This window comes from Paroedura picta, chromosome 2 (genome assembly GCF_049243985.1).
Source record: "Paroedura picta isolate Pp20150507F chromosome 2, Ppicta_v3.0, whole genome shotgun sequence".
Classification (NCBI taxonomy): Eukaryota; Metazoa; Chordata; class Lepidosauria; order Squamata; family Gekkonidae; genus Paroedura; species Paroedura picta.
The window spans coordinates 84,893,467-84,915,704 of NC_135370.1; the positions used below are offsets into that span (position 1 = coordinate 84,893,467).

The 22,238-nt window shown below is 42.5% G+C and overlaps 1 protein-coding gene across 2 annotated transcripts in view; it reads left to right on the forward strand.

The window, feature by feature from the left end:
• The window catches only part of PNPLA2 (patatin like domain 2, triacylglycerol lipase), a 57,657-nt gene extending 35,419 nt beyond the window's left edge, over nucleotides 1-22,238 (forward strand). The window contains exons 2-10 of one of the 2 annotated variants that reach the window (XM_077321405.1): nucleotides 587-819; nucleotides 1,064-1,129; nucleotides 8,803-9,012; nucleotides 10,816-10,876; nucleotides 12,137-12,310; nucleotides 14,473-14,605; nucleotides 16,239-16,361; nucleotides 16,971-17,116; nucleotides 17,416-17,590. In XM_077321405.1, the coding sequence (XP_077177520.1) occupies nucleotides 587-819; nucleotides 1,064-1,129; nucleotides 8,803-9,012; nucleotides 10,816-10,876; nucleotides 12,137-12,310; nucleotides 14,473-14,605; nucleotides 16,239-16,361; nucleotides 16,971-17,100 (1,130 nt within the window). In that variant the 3' untranslated portion in view covers nucleotides 17,101-17,116; nucleotides 17,416-17,590. Of the gene's footprint in view, nucleotides 1-586; nucleotides 820-1,063; nucleotides 1,130-8,802; nucleotides 9,013-10,815; nucleotides 10,877-12,136; nucleotides 12,311-14,472; nucleotides 14,606-16,238; nucleotides 16,362-16,970; nucleotides 17,117-17,415 lie in introns of both variants that reach the window. The other variant, XM_077321406.1, reaches the window with a different exon arrangement.

Here is a 22,238-nt window from a genome sequence, read left to right on the forward strand (position 1 = left end):
TGCCTTGGAAACATGAGTCCTATGTCAATGCTGTCCTTCTTGAATGACTCAAAGGTTAACGGTGCCCCCCCCAAAAAGCTACCATTTACAAGCTGACATCATGAAAATTGTTTTGAATACCTTAGCTAATGACTCAAAGGGCTGCATCATAGATTGTCCTTAGTACCTCTATTTTGCGTATACTAAAACTTGTCACTAATATTTGTCACAAGGAATTCCTGAGTGACTGTAACTTCCTGTGGTGTATAAGCTATTTGGATAAACCATGTATTTTTCTGACATTGTGTGTGTGTGCTCACCTGCATCTTGTGGTGTAAAAGTAATTATCAGGTTGTCAGGATACTATTTGTAGACAGAACATAGGAGACAGGCAAACCTGGGTTTAATTGTTCTGGCCTTCACAAGCCCTCTGGAATACCACTACCACTTTTAAAAAGTTCCCAATGGTTGAATTAGTGTCTGCAACATATGTTGCAGACATTTTTTATTGTGGTGTGCATCTTGGGATGGGAGGTGGTTAAAGATGACCAGAATAGAGTGCCATTAATCAGGAGCCCTTTAACAGGCATTGGTTTCTGTGTCATAGGTGAGGCTGGTGCCAATATCATCCATGTCTCTAAAGAAGCCCGGAAGAGGTTTCTTGGCCCACTGCACCCATCCTTCAACCTGGTGAAAATCATTCGTACTTGCCTGTACAAGACCTTACCAGACAATGGTCATGAATTGGCCAGTGGACGCTTAGGCATTTCACTGACACGGGTCTCGGATGGAGAGAATGTCATATTATCACAGTTCAACTCTAAGGAGGAACTTATCCAGGTAAGTACTAACAAGTTTACTGCTTAATGGCTTTATATATGGAACTGTATGTTCCTCCCAATCAGAGACTGGGGAACATGAATGGCTGTGTTTTTGCTATGAAAACTGTCCTGGAGCTCTGACTTTGACCATCATACTCTTTACTTTGGTGTTCTTGATACACAATTCTTCAACTTCATACTGCTCAGTTTTCCATAGTTGTTTACTTAGTTTCCCCCCCCCCCTCCTTATCTTTATACCTCAGGCATGTGTTTGCAGCACTTTCATCCCTGTGTACTGTGGCCTGATCCCTCCAAGTCTTCAAGGAGTGGTAAGTAGGAGACTGGCTTTCAGAAGTTGTGTACTGCTGTTTGGGTTCTTCATGAAGTATGCCCTGCATCAAGGATGGGGAAGCAGCAAAATTATGCTGAAGTAAGGAAAAGGCATTGCTTTCACAAGAGTTGTCATGTTTGTGCTGGAGAAGAAAGCACGTCAGAAAGACCAGCCACTGAGAGAAATGGGTCATGTGGCATGATTAGGGAAGGCAATACAGGAAATGTGGCTGATGAAAAAGAGGCATGGGCCTGGCAAGTGCCTGGATGGGAGAATGCCAGAAGACCCGCATGTAAGCCCTCATGAATTCCATGGAGGAACAAAGCGGGATTTAAAGTGAAATAAGTAAACATATGAAATTCCAGAAAACAGTTGCTAAAATATTACCATGATACTGCTAGCAGATGGAATTTCTTCATTCTCTGTTGTTGAAAAGTTCAATAAAACACCTGTTGCTACAAAAGGACCTGATCTTTGTAGGCAGCTGGATCTTGGCAAGTTGGTACTAGTGTTTTTGCTAAACCTGACTGCAGCATTCAACACTGTCAACAATCAACTTTTAGCTTAATGACTAGCCCATATGGGAACAAGGCATAGCCTTTATATGATTGCATTCCTTTCCTTGAGGTCAGGGACAAAGGGTAGCACTAGGGAGAGAACCTTCCAGCAGCAGGACCTGATATGTAGGGTTTCACATTCTCTTCCCAATGCTATATAACATCTACACGTGCTCCCTTGCCCAGTTGGTCCAACGATTGGGACTAGATTGTCATCAGTATGCTGATGACACCCAGCTATTTCTGTTGATGAATGGTCATCCGTCAACACCCTCAGACTCCTTGACCAGATTTCTGGAGGCCATGGTGGACTGACTCAAGTGGAGTTGGCCAAAGTTAAATCCAGCCAGGACAGAGATCCTTTGGGTACGCCAGCATGCTGAGGAAAATGGAATGCACCTTCAATGGAAAGGTAAAAGAAAACCAATAGAAGGTTTTTGTTTTTGTTTTGCTCTTATGACAGTATTAATGACAGTTGTGAGGGAGTGGCAATGAGAAAGCTTCCTATGGCTTGGAAGCATCACCCACAGCTGTATTAAGATGCTACATAAATAGCCTCCAGGGCTCTCTGGAGCCATTTTTTTAGCGATCTCAGATTATACTGAAGTGGGATGGAGGAACACTTTCGGCATTTCAGCATATCAGTAAAAATAGCGGTTCGCCAGCCGAATGGCAAAGCATTAAATGTCATCTTGCTTCCCAGCCATTCCTCACCTTTTCTGCTGTCTCACCTTGTCTGCCATTTCACACTTCTTACACTGCACATGTGCTGCTGGAAATGGCAGAAGAGAGCAATGTGCCTTATACGTGACTCTCTTCCGCCTATCAATCAATCCAGGCAGCCAATCCCCTTTATATTCTACTAGTAAAAAAGCCCATTGTATCCGAAATACAATGGGCGCTAGCAGACTGGGGCAGAGTAAAAGGTGGCTTACGGTTGAGCGGGCGGGCTCCCTCGCGGCGTCTTCTGGCTGGCGGCCATTTTCTTAACGTAGGCGGCGTGTAGTCCGATGCCGGGGCGCTAGGGCCCTGGGGAACTGTTTTCTCCCCCCCCCCAATTTGGAAAAAAGCTCCCCAGGCCCCGGGGAAGGCGCTCCGCAGCTCTGTAGGGTGGGAATTGGCCGAGCCAAGCGCCTGCTGATTGGCTCGGCCAATGGTCTGTCCAGAGGAAGGGGCCAATCGGCCCCTTCCTCATCCTGGACCGAGCCCGCCCTAACTCCTCCCACACAGCCCTTACAGCTGTGTTAAGATAATGGGAATTTCAGCGTTCCCATCTTTCCAGGGGCCTGGGGGGGGGGTTGGGGTTTGAGGTAGAGTCTCCAAACTTTCAGTGTAGCTCTGGGAGGCTCTTTCCTGATTCCCCACAAAATTTCAGAATGAATGGTCCAAGGGGTCCATGAGTACAGGCTTCCGAAGAGGGTGCCCCCATCCCTCCATTATATCCTATGGAACAGACTCTCCATTTCACTATACTTATGGCGTGAAGAAAAACCCTTAGTCATTCCAGATTTTGGCTTTTCTAATAGGAGAAACATATTGATGATGGACTTCTATTTCTTCTTGTTCCTTCCAATGCAGTAATAAGTAAGGATTACTAATAATAAAAATAAAAACATACTGTTTACATAATGACTTCAGGGCATTTAGCATCAGTTTTCAAGTTATGAGGTAGATGAGAATTGTGGCATGTGTCCTACCACACCACAGAAGACAGTTTGAAGCCATCCTTTGCTTAAAGAGTTTTCTGTAATTTAAGTGAATCTTCCTGCAAGGGAAATGCCACTTCTGTTTGATGAAGGCTCTTTAGGCTGGAGGGAGTTCCCAGATCCTGATTTCTCTGCTACGCCTGCTCTTAGGTACATAAAAGGGGATCTCTTGACTGAAGCATTCTCCTTGTCAGGAAGCAATGAAAGATTTGTAATCAGAAGAAGAAGAGTTGGTTCTTACATGACGCTATTCTCTACCCGAAGGAGTCTCAAAATGGCTTACAGTCACCTTTCCTCTCCCCACAACAGACACCCAGTGAGGTGGGTGAGGCGGAGAGAGCCCTGATATCACTGCTTGGTCGGAACAGCTTTATCAGTGCTGTGGCAAGCCCAAGGTCACCCAGCCTGCTGCATGTGGGGGAGCGGGGAATCAAGCCAAGCTCTCCATATTAGAAGTCCGTCCCCTAACCACTATACCAAGCTGGCTGTCATATGGAGGTGAAGATTACCTGGGCTGTAAAATATAAAGATGATTCTGGACTGCTGTGCCTGCTGCCTCTTCATTTCCCTATTTCACACCAGCCTTTTTGATTATCTTAAAGCAGTGTGTGTGTAGGGGGATTATAACTTCTTTTGTCAGTTCACCAGCGAGGATGGCATTTCTATTGTGTTGTAGCTAGTTCTGGACTTATTTGTCACTTCAAATGAGCTTGTGCATCGGAATGTGCTGAGCCCCCTGAAATAAACTCTGGGAGGAGGTTGTGCAAGACACTTGTGGTTGTGGATCCCAGTGTGCTTCCCCACTTAAGGTCCAAGCTGAACTTCATTCTGTTTCTGTAACTGGAGTAGTCGGCAGCTTGTGAATGATGAGAATCTTCTTAATTTTAAGGCCTTTAAGTGGTGGGACAGTATTATACTCTCCTGTGTGGCTTTTCTCAGGGCTGCAAGGAGCACTAACACCTTTTGCATGTTCAATCTCTTTAAGAGCATCTGCCTTGCACCCCTGCCAGTGAACGTTACCAGTTTCCACAGTTCTGATAACAGAGGCAAAAGACATAAGACTTGGCTATCTCCATGAGCAAACCCCGCCTCTTCCCTTTTACAGGTTGCATTCCTGTTCCTGTAAAACTTTGTTGCCAGCGTATTAATGCCATTGGTTAGGCTGCTGTTATTGTTGCAGTGGGACTTCACAACCAGTGATGCCTTAGCTGCTCTGATTAAGGAGGAGGACTGTAGGTGGTCATAGAGCACAGGCTTTATATTCAGAAGGTCCCAGGTCCTCAGCTTCCAGTGTTTCTTGTTAAAGAATTTCAAGTAGCAAGTATCAGGAAAGATATTTCTCTGCGAGAGACTGTGGAATGCCGCTTCCACACAGAGAAAATAATATTGGTCTAAATCCGGTTCTGCAGCAGTCTGATGCAGGTTCATGTAGTGGCAGTAAGGCCTTGGGGTATTGTTTGGGCAACTCAGTATTATGAGGACCTTCAGGTTCCATGAACTACTTATGTCAGACTAAATGACCTTGATGCCTGGGTGCTCTGGTTTTTCTAAACAGCGTAATTTCAGTGCTCAGACTGACCTGTGTCATCTGAGCCTTGCCGTAATGAAAGCAGATGGTACTTGCTTGACTATAACATGCTGTCTTTCAATCCTGCCTTCTTCAAAAGGAAAATCCAAATTGGTTAACAAAGGATTTTATAATGATAATGATAATCTGTACCATAAATAAGCTAGACATGGATGGTGGGAGGAGTTGGGACTCATCATCCCAAACTTGATTGGGCCCCTGGGGAGTCACTTGCCTGGGAGCACCAATCAGGCAAGGGATGGCCCGCCTCTAACTGCCTCCACATCCCTGATTGGCCCTCAGGGAGAGTACTTGTCTCCCAGAGGACCAATCAGGTAGGGGACACACCATCCCTGACTTCCTTCCTCTCCACTTTTTCATGTGGCTGGAAGCAGAGAGGGAGACAGATCCAGCCCTGGTGCAGCCTCACCAGGCTTTGGCGTGGGTGGCCAGGTGAGTGGGTGGATAGGTGGGGAGGGAGGCAACTAGCATCTGCCTCAGCTTGCCCCTGCTCTGACTAGCCTCGTTGCCACGGTGAGACTGCCCAGATGGGGGAGGCGGGGAGCTCCCAGCCAAGCTTGCCCCTGCCCCAATAACCTTGCAGCGGCCTTGCAAGGCCTCAGTGTGGCTGCCCGGGTGGGGGAGGCAGGGAACGTCTGTCTGAATTCACCCCTGCCATAACCAGCGTTGCAGCGGCCTTGGAAGCCTTCAGCAGGGCTGCTGGGGCAGGTGCACTCTAGAGCAGTGGTCCCCAACCCCTGGTCCAGGGACCGGTACTGGTCCATGGATCAGTCAGTACCGGGCTGCGGCTCCTCCTCGTCCTCCTCCCCAGCTGCCATCTCGGGGGCTGCCCTGCCACTCTGCCTCCAGCTCACCTTTGGTGTTCTCCTGTGGCTACCATGGCTGGGGCTCCCCCTTGGCCTGGCACTGTGCAGCTGCTGCTAGCAGCGCCGCCCAGTAGGCGGCAGGAAGTCAGGGGTGCTGGCAGGAAAGCAAGCGAAGTAGGGGCTCAGGCAGCAGTGGCAATGTCCCTCGGCAAAAGACTACCTCCGGACCTCAGTAAAATTGTCAAGCGTTGACTGGTCCCCGGATAAAAAGGTTGGGAACCACTGCTCTAGAGCCCGTTGTATTTTTTATAGAATGGGCTTTTGTCCTAGTAATGATAATAATAAACAACATTTTTATAGCCTGCCTTTTCTGGTTGGCTCAGGATGGGTAACATGAAGACATATACCGATCATAAAATTACATTGATAAACAGTTATTAAGTGTTTTAAATTACAATATATTATTAAAGTATATTATTAGTATATTATTATTAAAGTATATTATTAAACCACCTCCATTATTAGAAGTATATTATTAAACCACCTCCATTAAACCTTATTAAGGGGAATTCCATTTCTGCTGGGCAGTTGGTATTTCTCAGTGTTAATTTCCTGGCCTCAACTGTAGACCTAACAGAACAGCTCTGTCTTGCAAGCCCTCCAGAACTATTGAAGGCCCTGGAGGGCCCTGATATCAAACAGTCCATAGAAAAGGCCTCGCTGTATCTCGTTCTTTCTCCACACAGTGGCCAGCTGCTGACAGAGCAGTGGCTAGAAGCTGAGCCAGGCAGGGTGATGGAAAATTCCATTCTGCCCTTCTGCTAAGTGGCAGAACTGCCTGGTGGCTGATGAGGCTCCCGAAGGGATGGACCAGGAGGCAATGGACGCCTGTGTTCACGGTTGTCTTGTGGCATAGATTCGATTAAAAAGGACTGTGCTAATTAGAACTCTCTTCATATCTCATTACTTTACAGGTCTTTGCTTGTGCTATAAGGTTATTAGTTTATCTGTGTAAAGTAACCACAATGCTCTCTGAGGTTTCATGCAAGAGGGATAATTATGTTGCCCCTTGTAAATAGCGGGTGGGGGATGGGGGCAGGGATAGGTGTCTGGGATCCTACACTCCAAGAGGGTTGTTTCTCCCTCCATTAAGTGGTTGTTTGTTTCCATGCAGCTGCTGTCTTCAGGGCATTAGCTGGCTTTCTAGAAGCAAACAAGCCAGCGCTTGAGATAAGGGCACTGCTTACAGCCTTTCTGTGCAACTGTAGCCTCTCCTTGAACTCTTATTTTAGTGCCATTGGAATTGCTCAACACCTCACCCACCCACTCATGCCAGAGAGCAACACATTAGGGGAGGGCAGGAAAAACCCTCTGGACTGACAGACTCTGAGGAGTCTGGTGTTGATCCATTTAATGAGCTCACTCTCCTATGTGTGTGTGTACTGTATGGCGTGCAACTGAACTTCTTTCCTGGGGTCTGGAAACTTGTAGAGGAGGGCAGCCTGTACTATTTGTTCCTCACTGGGAACTAGGTGAAAGGGAACCAACCAATAGAGGGATTTTGTTTTGCTTTTGCTCTTATGTAAGGATGTTAATGACAGTTGTGAAGGAGCTGTGCCTTGTTGTTTCAGAGCAGACATGGCAATTTCACTGGCTTTCCGTGGGCTTATTTTAGTGTTGGAGCAAAACTCACAGCATTTTGGTCATGTACCCACTATCAACAAGTCTGCATCCTGTCTCCATACAAATAAGGGAGCCAGCTGAATGTGTAGTTCCTAGCCACTCTCATCACAATTAAAAGAATCCCCAAACAAAAGCTAATCAATATACAAATAGGCACCTCTCTCCTCCTGAGCCAGTTGTGTGACATTCTGAAGGAGCATTTCAGAACTACTCTAGGTATGTTTATCCAGAAATGGTCTACAAAGGCTGAGGTTCCACATTGAATTTTGGAATATGCCCTCTGCTCCAGCCATTTCTACAAAAAGATTCTAATGTTCTTGTAATTGTTTCAGAAATCTTCCCTCTATTAGTATGCTTGACTAGATTATTTAAAGCAAGACAATCCAGCAGTCCATGTGGATCTGACAACATCTTAAAACATATGGATATTCCTCTTAAACACTTAAAGCTACAGTTTCAGTGGGCTAGCTTGCTTGTTCAGATTTTTATCTTGCCCTATCTCTAGTGAGGTTTTCCCCCCTTCAAGATTTTATAGTTTGTTATAATTCACATTATTAAGATATATGAAATGTTGCTCACTATCCTTTGCTTAGCAAACCAAGTCATGTCCTGTAGTATTTTCACTCTCCATATTCCCCCTGCATGGCAGTCTTCATGATACCTTTTATAGTTCCTATCACAAAACCAAAAAAAGTTCAAAAGTTCTGTACTCTAAAAAGCCCAAACCTTTCCACAGATATTGTAGTAGTAGTAGTAGTAGTAGTAGTAGTAGTAGTAGTAGTAGTAGTAGTAGTAGTAGTAGTAGTAGTAGTAGTAGACTAGAGTGGTTTTAATTACCAATTCTGATTGGAAAATATATTACTTCTGAAAAGTGAACAACATAAAGGCTGGATACACACTTTTCTTGGATGCTTTAGGATGCTTAGGGCTGATCCTGCGTTGAGCAGGGGGTTGGACTAGATGGCCTGTATGGCCCCTTCCAACTCTATGATTCTATGATTCTAACATAAAGTAGTTGGCCATTACAAGAGATTTCAAGGGTCTTTGAATTCTTACTTGCAGTGCATGGGGGGAAATCTCTATTTTGTTTTATTTTTTGTGGGTGGGGGAGAGCAAATCTGAGCAAATCTTGCTAGTTCTTGAATGTTGTAGCTTTCTGACTGATCTTCTACAGTGGCTAGCTGAACTTCCACCCTAACAGCTATTGAGCAATGCTCTTCGTATGTCATCACCCTAGAGTGGTATTCACAGATGGGAGGAAAGAGAACCAAGCGGCATGAAGAGAAAAACAAGCTAACCATTCCTTTCATTCTGTTTCAATGTCATCCCAGAGGTATGTTGATGGAGGGATTTCTGACAACCTGCCGCAGTATGAACTGAAGAATACCATTACAGTGTCCCCCTTCTCAGGAGAGAGTGATATCTGCCCACGAGACAGCTCCACAAATATCCATGAGCTGAGAGTCACCAACACCAGCATTCAGTTCAATCTACGCAACCTCTACCGCCTCTCAAAAGCCTTGTTTCCACCAGAGCCTCAGGTGAGAGCCCAACATGACACTTTGAGAGCACTGGGGGCAGGGTGTGCGTGTGTCTGTGTGCATCTCACATGCATACCTCCATAGTGGGTGAAACTTATTTCAATTAATTACATTTAATTATTTCCTCTCATCAGTTGATAAACTTCAGAAAATTTAATAATATTTTAAAAGTGGAGACTTTCTCTTAGTTGTTTTAAAAAAAGCCTGTCCAATTCAACCACCAGTATGCTGTTAAAAGCCATGAAAAAGTGTATGATGGTCAGACTAGTTTTCTAGCTCAGAGTATGGTGGGAGACAGGTGAGAAGGTGATAAGAACATGATGCCTGTGATACAGTAGATGTCTGATACAGTAACCAGTTTATGTTCATAAAAAGCATTGCATTTTTAAAATCCCTTAATCGATAAAGTGCTGATAGACTCCTGCTTACAGCAGACTAATAAGCTACACTGTTGGAATTCTAACTGGAGTTTGTTGCACTAACCACCATTTAAACAAAGCATAATTTATTTTGACATCTGAATTGCAGCCCTAGTATGAAATTTTTGACCATTATATGAAAGCACAGTAATGGAGTCAAGAGATTATGTTCATAGTTTATCATCCTCCTGCTTCCTGATGACAGGGAGGGTAAGCTCGAATGCATGTGATCAAGCCTCTTTTTTCCAAAGCTCCATAACCCCAAAAATGTGTTTTCAATAATCAGGGTGAAGAGTAGCTACAGGTAACACAACATGATTCATCCTGTGACTAACTTTATAATCGTGATCCTTTTATCCCTTCCACTTCCTGCTTATCTGCATATCACCACCTATTATTCCAAAGTTTACCTGCAAACATTCTTCTGAAATTTCATATTTTGCATCTGGGATTAATTTAAAAGTATAAGAAATATATGAACACTTGCAAAATCTATTGTAATCTGCCCCTCTACCCCAAGCCCCCAAATACATCTTTCTAGTTTCCATAAGTTGTTGGCACCCATGTTACCGTAAGACATATGACATTAAATGAGCAGCAGCGCATTTCCTTCCAGAAACAAGCACAAAGTCACAAATAGGCACAGGGATTAGAAGTAATGCTGTTTTTATTTAATTTTAATCCTCACTTTTATTCTTCTAATAAAGACATAAATTAGGTAGGGCTGTGCACAGACTTCTGCTAGCATGGTTGGTTTGCTCCTGCTACTAGACAGACAGCCTTGCTGCACCCTGGGGAAGATGCTAATTGTTACAGCTTAAGCTACATTTTTATCTTCTCCTTTCTCCAAAGATCTTGGAGTATGTATATTTTCCCAACTTTTCTCCCCCTTGGGATCCAAAATGGTTATACTTTAACTGTACCTCCTGTATGCTGCACAAGAGGGAACGTGCCTCAGAATGAAGTGTCTCCACCCTGCTACAGCAACAAATAACAGGAAGCCACTTAAAACTCATTCTGCGGTTTCTGTCCCAGTTAACATTCAGGTCTGAGGAGAACAGTGGTAAGTGGTAATGCTCCACTGACCAGCTCCGCCTACAAATATTTTAATAGATCATATCTACTTATGCCTGTTCCAGCTCAATGGTGAACAAAAAGTGATGCCCATCTTCAGACTTTGCTTCTTTGTTCTCTTGGTATTTTCTATCCTCTCCCCATCTTATTGCTGTAATGTATTATATAGTTGGAGTGGGGTGGGGTTGGAGGTAGCAGAACTGGCACTTCTCGCCTTTCTTCCTGTACTGATCCTTGGTCAACAAAGTGCTGTTTATAGACACTGCCTTCCGGCATTCTAAACATGCCTTGCCTTTATATCTATGTGCAGGTTCTGCGGGACATGTGTAAGCAGGGCTACCGGGATGCTTTGCACTTCTTGAAAAAGACTGGTAAGCACTTAAAACCAAGGTTTACAGAGCTCTCTTTCAGTTCTACCTAGTGGAAGACATTCTGTGCATTGTGAAAACTCTCATATTATTATTATTATTATTATTATTATTATTATTATTATTATTATTATTATTATTATTATTAAACTTTTATATTTATATTAAAACCAAATATTAGTCCCAGTAAGAGAGACCACATTACTAATTTTGTTGCTGTGCAGAACACATACCGTACAGCTGGCTGGACTGAATGAATTACACGTCAGGATGAGATCCTTTTCCTTACCTTGTCTGCACAAGCTTTGAGTAACTCAAATGGCTTTATATTCAGCTACACCAAGAGGATGTGGCCAAAAAGAAAGCCATCTTTTTGAACTTTAGATATGACAAGAAAACCTGTTATGCGTAATTTTCTACCTGTGCCTAGAGCTGCAAGAGATACTGCCTCTTGAACAGTCCACTCAGATATTCTGCTGCATAAGCTCAGTTGAACTTGTACAGTGTACAGTGTACTGTACAAAAGTAGAACCCTTCTCAGCCCCTAGTAAGAACATAAGAAAAAGCCCTGCTGGATCAGACCAGTGGTCCATCTAGTCCCACATCCTGTTTCACACAATAGCCAACTAGTTCCTCAGGACATAAAGACAGGATTTTGCCTCCTGGCTGATGTTGCCTCCTGGCTCTGGAATTCAGAGGCTTAGTGCCTCTGAATGTGGAGGTTTGCCTCAGTCACCATGACTGAGTCATGCCTCAGCCCGTTATCACAGTCAGTAGTACAATATGGTATACGTTGATATTAGAAGGTCATAGTGGTGTTAGCTGTTCTGAGAGATTCTGGTTTTGGTCCGGTGAGAATGCCTGTCTACAGTGTTCCACCTGCTGCGCAGTAAACTGCTAATGTCTATAGTGTCCTCTTGTGGTAGACTACCTGTAGTGCAACAAACATATCTACTGTGGCTTTGTCCTGGTTATTCAAGTGTTGCTAGCATGCACTGAGAGACTGGAGTAGCTATTAGGCACCTCATGGGATTAAGCCCTGCCACAAATACCATCATGTGACTAGTGCTGTTCATCTGCAGCAGGAGATTTGGCCCAAAAGCACCCAAAGTCTTGTAATGACTGCAGATATATGCAAGTCTACTTGTGACCTTTCGGGACTGAACTCTTGATAATTCAGAGTTTTGGGGTAGGACTGAAAATGTAGCCAACAAGCTCTTGATTGATGTGCAAGGATTTCACTCATCTGTCTTCCCTGTTCAGGTCTCCTCCATCATCCAAGGCCTATGCTGCCTCTGCTAGCTGTAGAAGGTAGCGCCGGGGAGACGAATCCTGAAGAGGAAACAGCTGGAGAAGAGGATCAGCTGGAAGAGAGCGCTGCACTGGCAGTCGCAGAAGACCATATTTTTGAACACTTGCCTCCTAAATTGCACCAGGGTATGATATTTCATTTGAAGGAATAATACTATTACAGCTCTTTCCAGTCAACAGTATCTTCTTTAAACAAGTAATTTTAAACAAGCATGTTTTTTTTTTATCATACACAATGTATGATAACACAGATCAGCACTATACTGTTCACATTAAAGAAAGGTCCCAAAGACAAAACGTACAAGCAGAAACTGATATGTATTTTTACTCAAGCATATTTACATTAGATTTGTAATATATTTTGAATCTTTATTAATGTGTACACTGTAGTACTGATTAGTAAGACTGATTAGTGTTCTGTAATCTGTGTTCTCTTTAAGCACATTAGGATGTGTTTTTTCTCTAGAAAATACTTCCTGCTCACATATCAGAAACTAGGATAATGGGAAAAGCAAAATGTTGGGTGATTAGGATAGTCACCTTGGATTTGGAAGATGCACATTTGTGTACATTTACTTTCTCTGTGTTATGCATGGGGAAGATCTGCTATCATAGAATCATAGAGTTGGAAGGGGCCATACAGGCCATCTAGTCCAACCCCCTGCTCAACGCAGGATCACCCCTAAGCATCCTAAAGCATCCAAGAAAAGTGTGTATCCAACCTTTGCTTGAAGACTGCCAGTGAGGGGGAGCTCACCACCTCCTTAGGCAGCCTATTCCACTGCTGAACTACTCTGACTGTGAATTTTTTATTCCTGATATCTAGCCTATGTCGTTGTATCCTAATGCATGGTCAAATTACAGTTCCTAGGATTGCTTACAGAAAGCCAAGACTATTAAATCAGTTTATAACACAAGTAGTACTGTTTGCATTCAAAGATACCTTACGAGGTCTTGAATACACAGTGCTCATGATAGGCAGTACAGTCTGTGGGTTACTGGGATTAGCTACTTGGTCTCCTGCAGGCATCCTGTATGGCTTCAGTAATCCTGTCAGTGCCTTTCTGCTTACAGTTAAGGACACAGATATAACAACTGAGATTCCACTAGTGAATGCTGGAGCCAGTGTGATACAGGGAAGGAAGGGTTGCCTTTGAAAGTTTCGGTTCCAATCCCAGCTCATCAGTGCAGCTGCTAGGCGGCCTTCACAAAGTCATTAACACTTAACCTCCATCCCAAAACTGTTAAATATGAACCTGCCTTGCAAGATGAGAAACAGGCTGAATCTTTCTTGTGTCTTGAGATAATACAGGGCATGTCTGAAAATAAAATTCAAGTCAGGATAGTTTTTGGCTATGGAACGTTTTATCTTTTTTCCCCAGGGGTCTCTGAGATGACGTGGGGCTTGAGATTCATACAAAATAGGAGGGCTTTGATGGGTGGGATAGGAATCAGCAGTGAAGAAAGAAGACCAAAATAATTAGCATCTTGAACTCTGTGCTCTTTCCAGCAGGTGTCAACTGCTTTAGTACCAGATGTTTTGTGGAAAAGTTGAAGGCAGTAGGAAAAGAAGTTCCAAAATGCGTTGGATTGACTCAACAGCTTTCTGTTTGCAAAACCTTAGCAAGGCTGTTAAAAATAGCACATTTGGGAGCTCATAGGGTCAAAGTGAGCACGTAACACTCACAGTCCATGGAAATACCTCCAGCCTCTAAACTGATCTAGATAGATAGTAATTCCTGGCCTTCCAGAAGGGTCAGTCATGCTTCCGATCCCCCACGTCTGCTGCAGACTCTCAAATGTGACTTGTGTGGATCTTTCTTGAGGGCAGGTCCGTGAGTCTGTGAATGCTGCCCTGGGCATGATCAGCAAGTCCCTGTTTCAAGTTATGGCCAGAGGTGTGGTGAGGAATTGCAGTTAGAACTTATTGTGACTACTAAGTGGCTGAACTGGTTCTAGGATGGCAGAATACCTCAGACTCTTCCTGAAGCTGTTGTGAATTTAACAGAATGAAACATTCAAAAGGATATCAAGTATTGCAGTGAATGGTTTCTTTTTACAGTACCATGCAACAGGCACATCTGTCTGGCCTGCTGTGTAGTGCAAGAAGAGTAGCGTTAATCTCATGAAAATAGTTCAGTACTTCTGTTCCCGTTGCCTTGGACTAAAGGCTAGTGACATGGCTGACCACAAGAGAATATTGCTGATTGGTTTTTCTTCTGAATATGGCTTTGTGAATTATTCTTCACATAATTGGTGACTAGAATAACACTTGTTTCCGTCTTCAGCCCTTTTGGAAGCCTGCACAGAGAGAAAGGGACTGTTCACCAGCATTGCCAACCTGTTGCCTGTGCGCCTAGCATCTACCTTGATGCTCCCATACACCCTCCCCCTGGAGTCTGCTCTCTCTTTCACTGTCAGGTAGGTTCAGTCCCTGCTTCTGAAACTCAGTTATGGGAAGAAACGCTGCTGATAGGACTGAGGAACGGGCTGTAGACTGCTATCCAGCAAGAAGAGTAAAGATTCGGTACCTAGTTGTTGAATGTGGTTCTAAATGAAGCAGGAGAGAACTGAGGAAGGAATTTATTATAAGCTGAGGGCATCTCCAGTGGCATTGAGTATGGAAAGCAGCTTTGAGGAACAGTTGAAACTGAAGAATATGTGACTTGGGGTAGAACATCCTGAGACTCTTCCTTGCCTGAAAGCCAGATTCTCACCCTTATGGGTATGCAGAAGATATGTAATAAATAATTCCTAATAAAATATCTGAAGAAAATCTGGAGCAGACTTTTTAGTGGGTGAGCACAACTTAACTCCTCACCCTACCCATGACTAGTAAAAGAATAACAAATAAATCAGTTCAAAAATCTTGCTTTTCATGGAACAGTTTTTAGTTTACTGTGAAACAGATTTTTGTAGTGTCAAGTGAGACACTTAAAACTTATTTTGTCTATTATTATGTTTCAGTTTATTAGCTGACATTCTTGGCCAAGGCTGGCTTGCAGTGGCTTACAATTTAAAACCATAAAATATAATACAATCCTGTAAAACAATAACCCCCCTGAATCATAGTATACTACAAACAATACAGCAGCAGAGATCATAGAATCATAGAGTTGGAAGGGACCTCATGGGTCATCTAGTCCACCCCCTGCATTATGCAGGACACTCACATTCCAATCGCTCATTTATTGTAGCCTGCCACCCCCTTGAGCCTTCACAGTATCAGCCTCTCCGTCAGATGGCTATCTAGCCTCTGTTTAAAAATTTCCAAAGATGGAGAACCCACCACCTCCCAAGGAAGCCTGTTCCACTGAGAAACCGCTTTAACTGTCAGGAACTTCTTCTGGATGTTGAGATGGAATTTCTTCTTAATTAATTTCATCCCATTCATTCTGGTCTGTCCCTCCAGGGCAAAAGAGAACAACTCTGCTCCATCCTCTATGATCATTACTAATATCCCTCTCCAGCAACCAACCCTGGCTCAGCAAGGCTCCTCAGCACCCAACTGTGTTACAGTGTAAATGGATGGAACACGTAATAATGTCCTAGATATCCAAGACATCTAAGGGGGGGGGGGAGCCAAAGAATCCTCCTGCCCTGGCCTTGACCAAATTCCTGGTGGAAGAGCTCCGTCTTGCAGTCCCCGTAGAACTGTGAAAGCTTTTTTGTTTTTAAAACCACTTCCATCAAAAGTGACCCCCCAGGTAGACATTAAAAGAAAAAAATAACGTAGCCATCCATCACTGAAACCATATGTTCTGTGTACACCTAATGTTTGTCTTGGTCTGCCTCCTTAAAACTTGACAAGAGAAATGAGATCTACTATTTTGAAGAGGTTTTTCTCAGCTTGTTTAAGCACCACACTGTGGCAAGCGGATGACGGTAGTCAGTGGACTGTTTGGCTGCCAGTGACTGATGCAAGGGAATAGTTGTGGAGAGACGGCCTCTCCTTGAGAAGGCTTAGTGGAACTATGAGATGTTTCTGTTCCTGCCTGTAATGTAGCCGTGGCCGCTCCAGATAACAATTGCGTCTTGTCATTTTCTCCTTCAGGCTGCTGGAGTGGCTGCCAGATGTTCCAGAAGACATTAGGTGGATGAAGGAGCAGACAAGCAAAGTTTGTCAATATCTCATGAGAAAAGCCAAGAAGAAGCTAGGAAGTCATCTCTCAGCCCGGTAGGATCTCTTTCCCTTTACTTTTCTAGGGGTGTCATAACTCCGGCAATAAGATCAGCATAGCAGAGATTTTGTTCCCCATATGACTGATAGATAAAGAGGTTTTGACATTAAACCTAATCACATCTACTTGAAAATTGTTCCTCTCTAATGTCTGTGGCACTTTTTCCAAGTATGAATGCTTAGAAATTAAGACCTGGAGTTCTCATCTTAGTTTGCTCAGCTTTTATATGAAGCTGCGTTTCCCATTCCATAAGATTGTCCCGTTAATGGGGCTACCCTTGAAGCTTCAGTTGCTATGGAATGTACACAGAACATGTTATAATAGTCCCGTCTTAAAGCTGTGAAAGCATGGAGCAACCATTGAAATTATCTTCTACTGCTATTGTCTGGAAGTTGTTAAACCATGATTTTTATGTGATTTTAAAGCCACTGTTTTCAATTTACCCATTGATAATAAGTTATTACTATTTCAGTTGTGCTAGTTGAAGGAGTAAAACTATGAAAGAGTGATTCCATTTAGCCCTGTAGAATCTCTCTTTCATAGAGAGCAGTTTGCTCTGTGTGGCTTTTGCTGTTCTCACGTGTCCACCTGACTCCCTTTCTCAGACTCAGTCAAATTCTACTGTGTGGCGGTCACCAGCCGGGGCACTCCGGAGGCTCAAAGTTTCCTCTGAACATAAATCAGCTCAAGTGGCACTTTCTGCTCATGGGCCAGCAAAGGGCAGGACTAGGATAGCCAGAGGGTGTCAAAGGTCAGTATTGAGGTACACAGCGAGAGCGTAAACGCGCTCGCCTGCATCTTGCCGTGGCCCTAGCTTGCTCTGCTGGCTTTATCTATGCCATCATAGCAGTATTATGATATTGGTATGATGTTGAGCAGAAATTGTGATGGGATGTTTATTTTTACTCTCTCTGTCTTTACCTCTTCCTTTTTTCTTTCTCTTTTGGTGTTTATCTATGGTGTGTATTCCTTCCTATGCTGCAAACTCTAGTGTGTTAAACACTGCATACAAACATGACATGACTGAAAATCTTGTTTTTTCTTTTCCAGGCTCTACTACCATCTGGAACTCAGAAAGACCCAAAGTTTACCTGTACCCTTGAGTGCTGGCTATGGAGAGGCATTGCCCAAGTGGTTGCGGAATAACCTGTCCTTAACAGACGTTATGACAAAATGGGAAGAATATCAGCGCCAGCTGATGTTGGGGCTGTTGTGTATTAATGTGGACCTGCAGGCTTCTATCTTCCCATCAGAAGGGCTTCAGATGAGACACCCATCAGCAGGCTACTCACAAGAGAGCCTGCAGCTCTTTTAAAGCCATCACCAGGTGGAAGGGGAGGGAGGGCAGCAGTAGTATCCTTAATAGCTACTAAGGGGACTTCTTCCCACCGTGATCAGACCAAAACCACCTGATTGTGCCAACATTAATCAGGTGACTGGCACAGTGTTATACCCAACCCACTCTGATGGGTTTCATGTTCACTTTTTGAGATGATGGTGTATAAAATACTTGGTGACTGCAACATAGCTGTTCTCTCTCTTGGTTGAACTATAGAGTTTCATTTTAGATCACCTCTCAAAGTTATCTCAGACTTACGTATTAAGATGATTGTGTCCCAATCAGCACCTTGGCATTTCTTTGTTTTTAGATCAGTATTGTAAAATGTGTAGCTTTATGTTTTGTGTTTTTAAAGATTTGGTTCCCCCAGTCTCTTCAGTGCTATGGCATGCTAACAGCAAGGCTGCCTGGGCTGCAAGCAAAGCCAGGCCTCGAATCAGGGTTTGTCTGTCTTGTCAACCACAGGTGCACAGTGTGAAATCTTCTGCACATTGTCTTGATGCCACTGCTCATAATATATAAATTTGAAAAATACAAAATCATAAAGTTGACTGTGTGCCTCTAGAATTTCTGGTTCCTCTGAATCTTATCTCTTCTGAGGGACTTCTTACAATGCAGACTGGAGACCTCACAAGTGATGACATTTTGCCACTAAAACTGTTTCTGAACATGAGGTTATTTTTTCCTTCTCTAAATCAATCCCCCCCCCAAGTCATTTTAAATCTATGTTAGTCTTGTACTACTGTGGTAGAGACAAAAAGAAGAATGGAAGAAGTTAGTATGCAATATGGTTTAATGTATGTTTTGAAATGGTTTGTGACTAAATGCTAATTGAGGGGGAAATGAGAGGAGGTAGGGATTCGATCTCGTTTGCAAGAGAACATGAATTATTACAGTGAGATGAACTTTGAAGCCTATGGGCTTTCATCCACTTGTGCCAACAGAGGGCTTGTTCCCTTGTGAAGATGATTATGCTAATAGCTCCTGCCATGATTAGGGATGTTGCTTCTCAGTTGGTGATTCTAGGACATACAGATGATCTGGTGAAGATGGATAAACTAGAGTCTGAGGTGTAAATGACAGTGGCTGTACTGTGAGAACTGAAGGAACATCATAAGAAGAGAGGTGCCAAATGTGAATGTATCTCCTTTTTGCTTGTTAGGTTAGTGGCTCTTCGATCTTCTTCCCATCCTGCTGATAAAGTGCAGATTCTAGTAATTACATAAATACAATAAGTTCATTCCTCTAGGTTAAACTGGCATTCTTCCAATTTAAATCCCCCCCAAATAAAAACATCTAGAAGGGCATTTGCTTGCTTGTCCAAAACTGTTGGAGATCTAGTATCCGTTGCTAATGCCTTCTCTAAATTCCTCAGTCACTAGAGTCGCCCACAGCTTCTACATTAGAGATGAAGCAGCACTCCAGGAAGCAAGAATGAGTCTTGTCAGTTGTTGTGTAGAATCGTTTCTCATAATCTTTTCTCAATCAGCATTGAACCTCATCTCATTTTATGTTGCTATTGCCTTGTACACGCTACTGCATAACATGGCAAAAGTTTATTGTGGTAGCAAAGCAGCAGCATTTCTTCATAATTTTTATAGCAATACTATTTATCTGGCCTGTTTTTCATCAAGGCCGGGGATTTCTCTCCCCGGCCCCATAACTGTGATTGGCATTGTGGAAGCACAAGTACAATTTTACGCTACAGGAACAAAAGAGGGTCCGGGCATATTTACTCATATTTATAAAAGGAAATCCTGCCCTTTCTCTTCTGACCTGTCACTGTTCCCCTTATATCACAAACAATCTACCATATGCCAAAGAACACAGCTAGGGGATGGGGGATATGTAAGGTTCTAACAGATGAAAAAAAGAAAAGAAATAATGATGCATTTTCAAGTGCCATTAGAGAACAAATGTGTGGATGTATATAGGTAGTGTACTTCATTGTGCCTGTGATAGACCAGAGAAGAAAATCTAATAATTTGTTTGCAGAGCTGTTTGCAGAGCTGAGCTGCACTGCACATTATTAATAGCAGAGGCTTATGAGATATGTTTATTTAAGGTTGTGTTTTTAAATTCCTTTTGGAGGGGAATATTCTTACCGATGATTAAAGTCCCATTAGAACAAAAGTGTTCTGGCATTTAAGAGTATGACTAATAAGGTTTCTTCTACCAAGATCTTCATCTGCAGAACTTTCACAGTGATTCACAGATCATATGTTTGTGAATGACGATGATAATGATGATACTGAAAAATCTCTCAATTCTCGTTCACCTCTAAAATAGCACAAGTGCCTGTTTTGCTTTTGCATCCATCTTATCTTTCTTATAGTTTATATAATTTTGAATAGTCAAGCGATTCAAGTGTAAAATCTTTGAGTAGTCAGGATGGGAGTGGTCAGGGTTTGGCACTGTGACCAACTGAATGTTGTTGTCATATTCTTTATGTGAACACTGTGGGTGGCAGTTATGTCTGTGCAAGTGTTTGTATTAGAGCATTTGACACAAATTATGAAAGAGCCACAGCACTGGAAGAACCTAGCTCCCTGTCTCAGTTCTCACTTGTCAATGAGAACATGCTTTATGGAATTCTTGCCTCGCTGGGTGCTTCATTTCATTGTTGAACAAGGCAGATCCAACTAGCAACTGTTTGCCCAAAGGAATATAAAAATAGATAGATACCTATTGCAGTTAACTATAGTCTGAGGTGCTATTTCATTAACAGCTTGACCAAACACCAGAACTTCTACTTGGAGGAAGAAAGTTCATTACTTACTGGAAAATGTATTAGCTGTTTTGTCAAACTTTTGTGTGCTTGTTTGTAGTAGTAAATCCTTTCATGAAGTTCCATTAGTCATTCCTTAAAAGAATGAGCATCTCTAAGTAGAAAATCTGATGAGAACTCCTGACTTTTCAAAGTATAACTTGGCAAATAGAACAGTTTTTATCAAAAGTCCCTCATACCTGAAATCTCTAGAGACTTGTTGCTGTTTGAGTGTTTCTGACTAATCTGCCACAGGTAACCCCTTTTTAAGTGTAATTTTAAATATCCAGATAAACATGTTTTTATTTTCTGTCATAATGTAAATGCCATTTTTGTGCTTCTTAAGAGGCCAACAGTGAATGTGTGTTTGTGTATATGTGTAACCAATTACTAAATTATTCAACACCATATCCTATTTTAAAATATCTTGCACAGCAATTCAGGCTTTTCTAGTAAGGTGTTGCTAAAGGCACAATGATTGTACTGTGTTTTTTTATTTGCTGTTATTATGCTTATATTATAGAGATACCATTTCTGTAGGCTACCCATGGGCCATCTAGGAAAATAACCAGATTAAAATAAGCTTGTTTATAAAGCTAATCCCAAATAATCTTTTTAATTAAAAAAGGCATTGGAATTTAAAAACTTAATTGTACTAATATCCAAATTCATGGGCCTGCCAAAACTTTTGCTTGCAACATGCACCGCACTTTTGAAGAAAAGCAAAATTTGCAATGATTTTCATCTAAAATGTAACATTTTTATTCAATTGTGGTCTAGATAGATTTCAGATTTAATAATATCCATACATATCTCTAAAATAAAGCAAAAATATTGGAAGTTATGTGGGAGCAAAGTATGACCAGGGAGAAACCATGTTCCAGTGGGAGGTGGGATAGGAAATGATTTAGTATATCAACTTTTGTGAATCTCTTCGGTAGACAGAAGAATGTTGATAATATGAAGGGGGCTTTTTTTTAGCACACATGTATTTAAATTTAGTTTGCTTAAACTGAAGAATGGCACCTGCTCTCAGGAAACCAGTGGAAAGGTAGCTTGGCTTATCAGTTAGGTGCATAGCAGTCTAAGTACTACACTGAAGTTTCCAAGGTGCCTTTCAGGGCGGGTGCCAGTTATTATAGAAAGAATGTATTGCTGCTGCTATCCTTATGGTACACATTTTTCTCCCATTCTTAGAACCTTCCATGTCCAGCCTTCTTGAATTCAGTTGCAGCTATTGGACAGGCAGGATCATGACAGAAAGTGGATTAGTTACCATCCATCTGTGGATCTAGCTGTGACAAGTAACTGGTTCTCTTCCCATAGAAGATATAGCTGCTGATAGAAGCTATCTTTCCTACAAATGGCATAAAATCAGATGCCAAAGAAATTAAATTTTTCTCTGAATAAAATTGTTCTTTTCTTTGAGAGAGGACCTCTTCACCAAGGGTGTTTTGTTTTTGCAGGGGGTAGGAATTGCTCTGATAGTTGCACACTTCTGTGGACAGCTTGTGGTAGACCAACTTTTAGCATTTGCTGCTATGCAAGTTAGTTTTTCTGAAGAGAATGCAGCAACAAAATCTGTTGGGAAACAAGCAATTGATTTATTTACATAACACCTTTGTTAGGTAGCATTTTAATAGCCACTTGAAAGTTGATTTTTTATGCTTTGTTTTCTGTTCCATGTTTTGTTCCCCTGATGTGTTGCAACGTGTTAAGTATTTATTTTGAAAGAATATACCTCTAATAAAATACTTCTTAAACAGA